The sequence below is a fragment of the Podarcis pityusensis genome (assembly GCF_964106645.2).
Source record: "Podarcis pityusensis genome assembly, chromosome: 11".
In the NCBI taxonomy this organism is placed as follows: domain Eukaryota; kingdom Metazoa; phylum Chordata; class Lepidosauria; order Squamata; family Lacertidae; genus Podarcis; species Podarcis pityusensis.
The window spans coordinates 18,268,470-18,279,273 of record NC_138036.1 but is presented as its reverse complement, the minus strand read 5'-3'; the positions used below and the strand labels follow the sequence as shown (position 1 = coordinate 18,279,273).

The window sequence follows — 10,804 nt, the reverse complement described above, 5'->3', positions numbered from 1 at the left end:
TTTAATATCTGAAGCTCTTAGCCAAGGGTCAGCAAACTTTTTCAGCAGGGGGCCGGTCCCTTGTCCATCAAACCTTGTGGGGGGCCGGACTATATTTTTTTTTTTGGCGGGGGGGAATATGAACCAATTCCTATGCCCCACAAATAACCCAGAGATGCATTTGAAATAAAAGCACACATTCTACTCATGTAAAAACACCAGGCAGGCCCCACAAATAACCCAGAGATGCATTTTAAATAAAAGGACACATTCTACTCATGTAAAAACATGGTCTGGATTTAGAAGGCAATTGGGCTGGATCCGGCCCCCAGACCTTAGTTTGCCTGCCCATGCATCTTAGCCATCTAGCAGATGGGGAGCAAGGGAATTAAATGGGAGGTGATGGAAGTCTGTTAATGAAGTCTGTTAATTGAGGAAGTGTGGGGCTCCCAGCCTCTTTACCTTGCAGGGAAGAGATGGGAGTGAAAGCCCCTTTTGTTACAAGGTGTGTGTCAAACAGTTGGAGAAAGCACCTACTCCCAAGATTAGCTTTGCAGGTGCTCCAGGGGGTGTTCAGTTCCCAGCAAGTGTGTTCCTCCCTGCTTTGTCAGTTATCCATCTTCCTGACCAAAATGGAAGATTCAGACAGGACAGCAGCATAGCTGTCAAGCGTCCCTTATTTGGCGGGACAGTCCCTTATCCCAGGGCCATGTCCCGCTGCTGTCCCTTATTGATGATGTCCCTTAAATAAGCTACTGAAGGTAATGTGGCTCTTTATATGTCCAGCTGTCCTTTGTCAACAACAAATGGTTGCTTTTTTGTGTTGGATATATGCTATATGGTAATTTATAGGACCTAATAGGTATCTAAAGCTATTTGCATGCAACAAAATATGTATTTTATCAAAGTAATTGTTGATCCCTTATTTTGGCTGCTGATCCCTTATTTTCGAGGCTCCTGGTCCCTTATTTTCAAATCTGTAAGTTGACAGCTATGGACAGCAGGCAGATATGACCTTCCTTTTGCATGGGACTGGCTGAGTTACAGTCCTCTTTCCATTTTGCCTTAACCTCATCTGCGGCCAGTCCCAGAAAGGGGACAGACTGTTCAGCAAAACAAACAAACAAAACCCCTGGCCCTCCAGATGTTGCTGGACTACAACTCCCATCATCCCTGGCAATCGGGCAGACTTGCCAGGGCTGATGTGGGTTGTAGTTCAGCAACAACGGAAGGGCCCAAAGTTCCCCACTTCCACAACAGAAGACGCCTCAAATAGATGATCTTTGAGAATCTAGGGCATTATTATTTTTTTACCTTTATCTGTTCATCTTAAAACGAACCAGCATACCCAAAACTTCTCAGTCACTCAGCAACCAGTTCTTCCTGGAATTGCTTGCAAACTCAGGTGGTTATGTTTCTTTCTAAAACTTTTCCCTTTGATATTAAACTAAAATAGCAGCTGCTGCTTTCCTCTCAGAATTCAGACTCTGGCTCACTACGTAGACCTGTTTCTGTAGCTGTCTGATAAATCTGCAGTATTTACCCGCACGCATACAAATCAAACTGTTGGGCCGTGATTTACCTCACCTAGAAGTCCCCAAAATGAATGCAAAATATGATGCATTTCCACTTTGAAGTCCAGAGATCTTGACTAAATATGAAGTGAAATCCAAATCACGGTAAGCTTTGCAGGGAGAGGGGATGTTGCTTGGATGTGTGTTTTTCAAACAATACCTGCTCCTTCCTTCAGTGCCACACAGCAAAATGCTACTGAAGCTGGAAATAACTTGGGGGGGGGGAAGCATTCTGGGACTGCTTTTCTAGGAAAGAAAAACCTCCAAAAGAAATATCACTATCTTGCGATATCTGGCCTAAAGGGAGTTCTCTTGCTCCTTTTTTATTCCAGTGGGCTCTTGCAGAGAAACGTCTTTGGGATCCTCCAAAGGTGTTGTAAAGGTGTTTTTGGGATCTGTGGATGTTCTCTGTAGCATGTCTCGACAAATAATCATACCTTAATGGTAAATTTATACTGGACCATTTACAAGGGATGGGGAGTGGGGGTGGGGAATGAGTCAGTTCACATTTAAGTGCAAACCGACCTGATTCCCACTTTTCAAAACAATATGCGAAATTTTCACTTCTCCAAATTTTGCAGTGCAAATAATGTGTACAAAAATGCATATACTGGTGTGCATAATTAGTGAAAATAACATAAAAGATGCCTTATGCTATAGGAAATTGCTTTGCAGAAAAGTATATACAGTGGTACCTCGTGTTACGTACTTAATCCGTTCTGGAGGTCCGTTCGTAACCGGAAACCACTCATAACATGAGGCGCACTTTCACTAATGGCACCTCCTGCTGCTGCCGGAGCATGACTTCCGCTCGCATCCCGGGGCAAAGTTCGCAACAAGGGGCATCTACTTCCGGGTTAGCGGAGCGAGTAACCTGAAGCATTCGTAAAGGGGGTGGTATGTAACACGAGGTACCACTGTATTAGGCAAAGACAAATGTGTATATTTGGAGAAATGCACATTAAAATGTGAATGAATTTTCGTAAGATTTTTTTAAAAAAAACAAATAAATGCAAATTGATGTGGAAATGTGGAGAACCAAGCTTACAGTAAGCCTGGAAAAATGAGAAACTGAGAGAAATCACAAATGCCATTCTGCTTCATTAGTTGCTCTGTTGGGCTGGTGATTGACAGCTGCTGGTGGCGAGCGAGCAGATGATTTTCAGCAATTCCCCCCAAAAGCTCAACAACTCTGGTCAACCCCGCCCCCCTAAAAAAGCTTAACAACTCTAGGCCATCTCCCCCCTGTTTTTGGAGTCCCTCAAAATAGGGGTCGTCTTATACAGTACACAGAAAAATATGGTAAATCAACTATCCTGTTGCAACTCCTGGAAAAGCAAGACAAAAAAACCCCCAAACAAACGGGAAACATGTACATTCATATAGTGCTAGAGATTTTCTAGTTATTCGTGTATTCTCCCACCCAGAGTGGCTGGGGCAACCCAGTCAGATGGACAGGGTACAAATAAAACAAAATAATTACTATTATTTGTTTGTTTGTTTAATTCCCAGTTCCTTTGCCCCTCCAGCACTACAGGGCATTTTCAGGTTACTGCTACAAGCCGTGCTAGTTGCTGGATCAAAATATGCAAACTAAGGATTGCACTTGTTTGGTTTTTCCTACGAAGGCTGGATTAGAGAAGAAAAAAACAAGCCCACTTCCTATTTTCAAAGTGTTAACTGTTCCAGGCAAAAGGACAAAGAAAAATTTCCTCTTCTAACACTACGTTCTTCAGCAGGCTTGTGATCCCACAAAGAACTTTGCTGTCATGGTAAGTGCAGACTTTTCTAATTTTCATCGGTTTCACTGAAATAGTTATTAAAAACTAAAGTGATAAGACAGCTGTAAGACTGTTTTGCAGCAGCGGTCATGAGTGGCTGATGCATGCATTTTCATTTCATATCTTTGAAAGGAGAGCTGTGTAGCATTCTAAGAAACTCTTTCAGCAAGACCAGCCGATCAGGCTACACGCAGCTTATGATCTACTGAGCCAAATGCTGTCCGTCAGCCACAACCTGGTGCCTCACCTGCAGAAGGTCCATGGCCCAGTGGCAGAGTGCATGTTTTTCATTCAAAAGGTTCCAGGTACAGTGTCCAGCATCTATAGGCATGGTGGGCAGAGACTGCTGTCTGAAACCCTGGAGAGCTGCCGCCGTTCAGGGTAGAAATACTGAACTAAGTGGACCAATGGTCAGAGCTGCTGCATGGCAGTTTCCTATGTTCCCGTGACAATGCCTTTTCTTTTCTTTCTGCAATTTGAGACAGGCTGCACAAATGCATTTCTCAAGAGCCTGGTGGTCCACCATGCATACGTAGCTGGTGGGCTGCACTCGTCTCCATAGATCACAAGTTGTATATAAAACTGAGTTGTGTTGTGGTTGGAGGAGGGGCGGTAAATGTGCCCTGCAGATGTCCTGGACTGGAACTCCCATCAGCCCCAGTCAGGATGGCCAATGGTCAGGGTCGATGGGAGATAAAGTCTACAACATCTGCAAGACACCATGTAGGCTACCCATGGGTTAGTGTTGGGCTAGGAGTATGGAGCTCAAATTTCTACCTAACCATGAAGCTCATGGGGCAATCCATACCATCCAAGTGTCCCTATTTTCCAAGGCCAGTCTCGGAATTACAAGAGCCTTCCCAGCTTCTGATTTGATCCTGGAATGTCCCTATTTCCTCCACCAGTGCTGCCGCTGCTGAGCTCAGGGAGGAAGATGTCCTGAGCAGTGGCAGCTGCGAGGAAGCACCCTGTTGCCTCTCCTTGGCCTCCCCATGGCTGCCGCTGTCAGCCTCCTCCCTTGGGCATCTCATAGCAGCTGCTGGAGATCAGGCAAGAAGGAGGAGAGGCTATGGTTGCCAAGGCCTCATATGATGCACTGGCCCCGAGGTGCAGGGAGAGGACAGGGTCTGGGTGGGAAGAAAGAGGGAGCAGAGCAAAGTACAAGAAGTCTAGATTTTTTTAAAAAAATAAATGCTTTGTGCATCTGCATCTAATCTTGCCCCTTTCTAAAATGAACTTACAGTGGTACCTCAGGTTAAGTACTTAATTCGTTCCGGAGGTCCGTTCTTAACCTGAAACTGTTCTTAACCTGAAGCACCACTTTAGCTAATGGGGCCTCCTGCTGCTGCCGCCGGAGCATGATTTCTGTTCTCATCCTGAAGCAAAGTTCTTAACCCGAGGTAAAATTTCTGGGTTAGCGGAGTCTGTAACCTGAAGCATATATAACCTGAAGCGTATGTAACCCCAGGTACCACTGTATTAGTGTGCTTTTTTTTTCTTTATGTAAATCTACCAAATAATATAATAAAATAAAATTGGGATTAAGAGATTTTCTCAGGCTGGTGGAAGGTGTGTATGCTGGTGTAGTGGTGAAGGAAACTCTCTGCAGGGGTTGGGATGACAAAACCGGGAGGTCGAGGAGGGTCAGTTGCGGGCGAGTGAGAAATGTCCCTATTTTCACCTGAGGAATGTTGGAGGGTATGGGTGATTGTGGACTAGGATCTCTCTTCCAGCCTAACCCACCTCCCAGGGTTGGTGCTGAGGTAAATTATCTAGAGCAAGCATGTCCAAAGTCTGGTTCCACCCGCCCCCCATCGATTTAATTTGGGCCCCGTGGCAGTATATGCCCTAGGGTAAAATCACAACAACTTTGGTCAGCCCTCACACATGTTCACTTCATCAAATCTTGCCCTCTTTGGGAAAAGTTTGGGCACCCCTGAATTCTAGGGTGTGGAGGAGAAACAACTTACGGTGGTACCTCAGGTTAAGAACTTAATTTGTTTCGGAGGTCCGTTCTTAACCTGAAACTGTTCTTAACCTGAGGTACCACTTTAGCTAATGGGGCCTCCCGCTGTTGCCGCGCCGCTGCCAAGCAATTTCTGTTCTCATCCTGAAGCAAAGTTCTTAACCGAGGTACTATTTCTGGGTTAGCGGAGTCTGTAACCTGAAGTGTCTATAACCTGAAGCGTCTGTAACCCCAGGTGCCACTTTACAACCCTTTGATATCCATGGAGGAAAGATGGGATCTAAGTATAATTCTTAGAAACGTGATATGTTACTGAAGAATATCAATTAAAATTGGTGGCAAAGTGGCGTGACTAACATTTGCATTACTTCTCTGCATAGTTTTTATGTGATTTCCCTTGACAGAGCAGACGTAAGGGGTTTGCAGATAAAATGATTAATCAGCCCGTCTTTTTGTACGATGAGACCAAATGTAAATATAAGATAAAAGCCGGCTCCAGTACGGTACTGTTTTATGTACGCATTGTTCTTTTCTGGGGCTGAGGCTTTGACTGGATTGAGAAATTGTCTGTGGACCTGCGGTCTTCAGACCTTCCCCTGAAGATCCTAATCAGCTCTGCACCTCTCCCACCTAACTCTGGGAGTTGAGAAAGAGTGATGTAACTTCATGCAGTGACTTCATGCAGTGATTCCCTCTGTGTGTGTGTGTGTGTGTGTGTCCTTGAGTGTGTGAGAGAGACTCTTATCAGTGTCCACCATAGTCTGTGCTTAAAGGTAAAGGTAAAGGGACCCCTGACCATTAGGTCCAGTCGTGACCAACTCAGGGGTTGCGGTGCTCATCTCGCTTTATTGGCCAAGGGAGCCGGCATGCAGCTTCCGGGTCATGTGGCCAGCATGACTAAGCCGCTTCTGGCAAACCAGAGCAGCGCACGGAAACGGCGTTTACCTTCCTGCCGGAGCAGTACCTATTTATCTACTTGCACTTTGACGTGCTTTCGAACTGCTAGGTTGGCAAGGAGCTGGGACCAAACAACAGGAGCTCACCCCGTCACGGGGATTCGAACCGCCGACCTTCTGATCAGCAAGTCCTAGGCTCTGAGGTTTAATCCACAGCGCCACCCACATCCCGCTAAGTCTGTGCTTAGCAGAGCATTATAGAGAACCGCCAACGGCCAACCATTGAACCAGCATATTGTAGGAAGGATTGCAACATGGGCAGGCATCTTGCTCATGGCTGAAGTGGCCTGCTTACGCACCATACATTCAAAGCGCATTCCCAGCCCCTCCCTCCAAACCCTAGACACTGTAGTTGGTGAAGAATGCTGAGCATTATAGTTCTGCGAGTGGTGAACTACAATTCCCATGTTTCTTCCCAGTGTGCTAGAAATGTGCTTTAAACTTATGGTGTGTGTACACCTGTGGACATTAGGTAGGAGATGCATGAACATATCTTTTATGGAATCAAACTGCAGTTTATGTTCTTCACCCATCCACAAGAATAGCCAGCTTTGAGAAGTAGGGAAATACTTTTTCTTTTTTTAATTGCTAAGGACTTTCTTGCCAAAATCGTTGTATTTGATCTCTACTGGCCTTTGAACTTCAGCAGCAATCCTGCTTTTACAGTGAAACAGCATCAGATAAGAACAGCCAGGGCTATCTCAGGTGTGGCGAAGCCCCTGTTTCCAGGTTGTTTGCAGCCTGCAGTTGGGTTTCATCAGGTTCTCAGAGCCCCCTCCTGCCTATCAGCTGCGCAGCAGGGAGCAATTAAGAGGTTTGATATTCTACAAGTGTGTGCAGTTTAGACATCTTCCTCTGCAAGTTTTGATATTCTTTGATATTCTACAAGTGTGTGCAGTTTAGACATCTTCCTCTGCAAGTTTTTAAGCCTTGCTTCACAAGAAGATCAAAGCAGGAGGGAAAGCGTTTCAGCAGAGAGGTAGTCTTGAGTTCCTTACAAATATGCAAAAAGTGCTCATGCATTTTGCAATCGTATGCATGCAATTTTCAGGATGAAATTGCACTTTGAAACGTGAGGCTTTCTATAGGTGAAAGGAGAGTGTGCACTGATGTCTTTTGCACTCTGCTGCTGGGATCTCCGAGCTCTTTTTGCATTTATTTATTTATTTATTTATTTATTTATTTATTTATTTAAGTCAGGGCAGGGAAAGAGTATTGGGAAACATTTTTGACAAACTTTGCTATTGGGAAACATTTTTGACAAACTTTTGACATACTTTAAAACTCCATTAATTCAATTCCGATCCCTTTCCCCATTAATCTATGACATTTAAAGCAAGTCTCCTCTAAAGATATGCATTTAAATATCTATTTAAATACATATATTTAAATATATATTTTAATGAATATTTTCTCTAAAATACTATTTAAATGCTTGCGGTACTTCAGAAGGCATATTTAAATATGTGTTCAAATACATACTTGCTCTAAAAATAAAATAAAAAATTGGATTATTTTTGTAAACCACGTAAAGTTTTTCTTACAATCAATGGGCACATACATTTCGTTAAATAAATTAATACATTAGTATTTTCACTCAAAATACACATGCATCGTTTGGGATATTTAAACTGCTAAGGATTCTTGACCATATGCAGATTCGTCCCTTAACCTGAAAGGTGAGGGTGAGGTCATATCGCAGAGGAAATCACAGAGACAAAATTACCCATGTATCCCTGTGAGTCACCACATTTGAAAAGATGACTTTTTAATGGGAAGGGGCATTTTTGTTAATATTTACTGAGGTTGAAAGTTGAAAGATAACACTTAAACCAATAGGAAGATCAAGCAGGTGGCACTACAACAGAGCACATTAATCAGTTTGCATCATTGGGTAAAATAGACTCCTAAAACATTCAACTCAATAGGTTGTATCCAACTCAATTGTACTCAGAGCAGACTAATGGATCTAGTTTCAGTCCTGTCCATTCAATTCAATGGGTACTCTTGAGTAGGACTAACATTGCACACAACCTTCTGCATTGTAATGTATGGCATAGTGGTTAAGAGTGCCAGACTAGGATTTGTGAAACCAGGGTTCAAATTCCCACTCAGCCACAATGCTTATGTGATATAGAAGTGCCCCATTGGAGGTTTACGTGATACTTCAGGCAGTTTGTTTAAATCTACTTTGCATTTGCTCAGAGCAGGAAGCAGATTAGCTGTGTGAATTCATGGCCATGGGCAAATGTGTTGCACAAATACCTGCACAGATGTTTTACATATGCAAATTTAAGATGGAATAGAAGGGTACAGCCTTGTTCTGGAATGAATGGGCTTCTTAACAACATGTCAGGCAGAGGACTCTGAAGGTAATAATATCTGTGCAGCACTTTTTTCCTTGAGTGATCAAAATAATGCACATGCACATAATCTCAGGAATCATTACAACCGTTCAGCAATGCAGGCCAGCTCTGTTTCCTCTGGAGATTACAGATGGGGAACTGAGGTGAAGGCCATCATCGCTTACCTAAGGCCATCTGGTTAATTCATGACTGAGGGTAGTTCATGTACACTGGATAATCCTACATAAGTTTCCCTGTGTATTATTCTCCTCAATTACTTTTACATCTTGATATCCAGCTAAATTAAAGGCGATAAAGAAGAGTGTGATCATATCACATTAGTACCTGCTATCCAGCTATCCCTATCCTGTAGCAACAAGTCCTATTTTCTGGAAGCTCCTTCAGACAAATCATGGTTCTGGGTTTTACCTTGGTGGGGCAGGGAGTGCCTTGTTAAAAAAAATGTTAGCATGTTAGAGAAAAGGTGGGATGTATATAAGGTAAAGGGACCCCTGACCATTAGGTCCTGTCGTGGCCAACTCTGGGGTTGCAGCGCTCATCTCGCTTTATTGGCCGAGGGAGCCGGCGTACAGCTTCCGGGTCATGTGGCCAGCATGACTAAGTCGCTTCTGGCAAACCAGAGCAGCACGCTTCTGGCAAACCAGAGCAGCTGTTTACCTTCCCGCTGGAGTGGTACCTATTTATCTACTTGCCCTGGTGTGCTTTCGAACTGCTAGGTTGGCAGGAGCAGGGACCGAACAACGGGAGCTCACCCCGTCGCGTGGATTCGAACCACCAACCTTCTGATCGGCAAGTCCTAGGCTCTGTGGTTTAACCCACAGTGCCACCCGCGTCCCTTGGGATGTATATAAATCACGTTTATATATGGACAGTAACTAAAGATTCTGCCGTTTTTCACTCCTTGGGATAGGTGCCCCTAGCATTTCGCTGCCTGAGGTAGCTGCTTCCATTTGCCTCATGGATGGGCCGGCCCTGCCCCCAGGCCACATCACTCACCAGCCCTGCTTCACACCCTCCTTGAACTCTGATTTACATTTGTTGCTCCCCTCACTTTGGTCTCTGACCCCACCCACCACTCGCATGTGGCTCTTGGAAGGTTGCCAGAAAAGAATGTGGCCCTTGAGCCAAAATGGATTCCCCACCCCTTCCTAACAGTAGGGTTAGCCCTGGTTGTAGCACAAAATAGGGAGTGGGGCTTGAGACTGGAAGTGGGTAGGGGGAAGCCAGTGTGTAGCCTTTTGAAAGTTTAGCCAATGAATGCTAATAAAAAATTAACTTCTTCTGTTGGGTATCTCCTAGGGTCAAGCTATACCACACTCCTAATCTAGATTTAGGCCCTTCAGTTACTCCTCAGCAAATAAAAAATACAGAGCTGTAGAAACATATCACATTTAATTTGACCTCTATTATATGGGAGAAAATGGCAACTATCATTTGCCAAGCTCTTTTCCATTCATACAGTTTGTTGTAGTCAGTAACAGAAACATCTCAAGAAGTTCAAGGCAAGGTGAGGAGAAGGTTGTCCCAACAGTTCTCTCCTGCCATCTCCAGGAGCTGATGGTTACTGTGCTCTTTGGTCTGGGACTCCTTGCCTCTTCCTTCTCTCAAGGTGCCCCAAGAATTGTCTCGTGAGTAGACCTGGTGGCAAAAGTAGACGTGCTTCAGCCAAGCTTCATCCAATTGTCCCTGAAAGCTACAAGGAAGTATAGCCTTAGGACATCCCAGTTTGAAGGATGGAGGCCCAAATCACACACTTGTAGAGAGTCCTTTACAAGTGTTAGCTCCAGAACTTTAGCTGGTTTGTAAATAAATGTACGCCTAGCCCTCCTGGCAAGGAAACCGCAAGGCTTGCTCAACTGTTAGCACACACTGAATATTTTTGTACAGTACAGTAAAACAGAGGTTGAGAAAAGAGAGAGAAGTTTGGCAGTGTTGGCTAATGTTTCATCTTCCTCTTTCCTTGCCCTTTCTTCTCTCTCTCTTTCATGTCAGCTGATGTAGGGCTTGAAGGGGAAATAACAGTGTGTGAAAAGCCTTAATTTGACTAGTAAAAGACAAAGAGAATGATTCAGGGTGGCAGAAAGTATTGCAACAGCTTCGCATTCTTTGGAGAATGGAGTGGTCTAGGGTAGCTTTTGCCAAGTGGGTGCCCTTCTGTATGATCTTGTTCCTAGATTATTTT

The 10,804-nt window shown here is 44.3% G+C and overlaps 1 protein-coding gene across 3 annotated transcripts in view; it reads left to right on the top strand.

Annotated features, from left to right (window-relative positions):
• The first annotated feature begins 3,226 nt into the window (after positions 1–3,226).
• Positions 3,227–10,804, top strand: part of FYB1 (FYN binding protein 1) — a 50,651-nt gene continuing 43,073 nt past the window's right edge. For all 3 annotated transcript variants that reach the window (XM_080972519.1, XM_080972518.1, XM_080972517.1), the window contains exon 1: positions 3,227–3,325. In XM_080972519.1, coding sequence (XP_080828645.1) covers positions 3,323–3,325 — 3 coding nt within the window. In that variant the 5' untranslated portion in view covers positions 3,227–3,322. The remainder of the gene's footprint in view (positions 3,326–10,804) is intronic.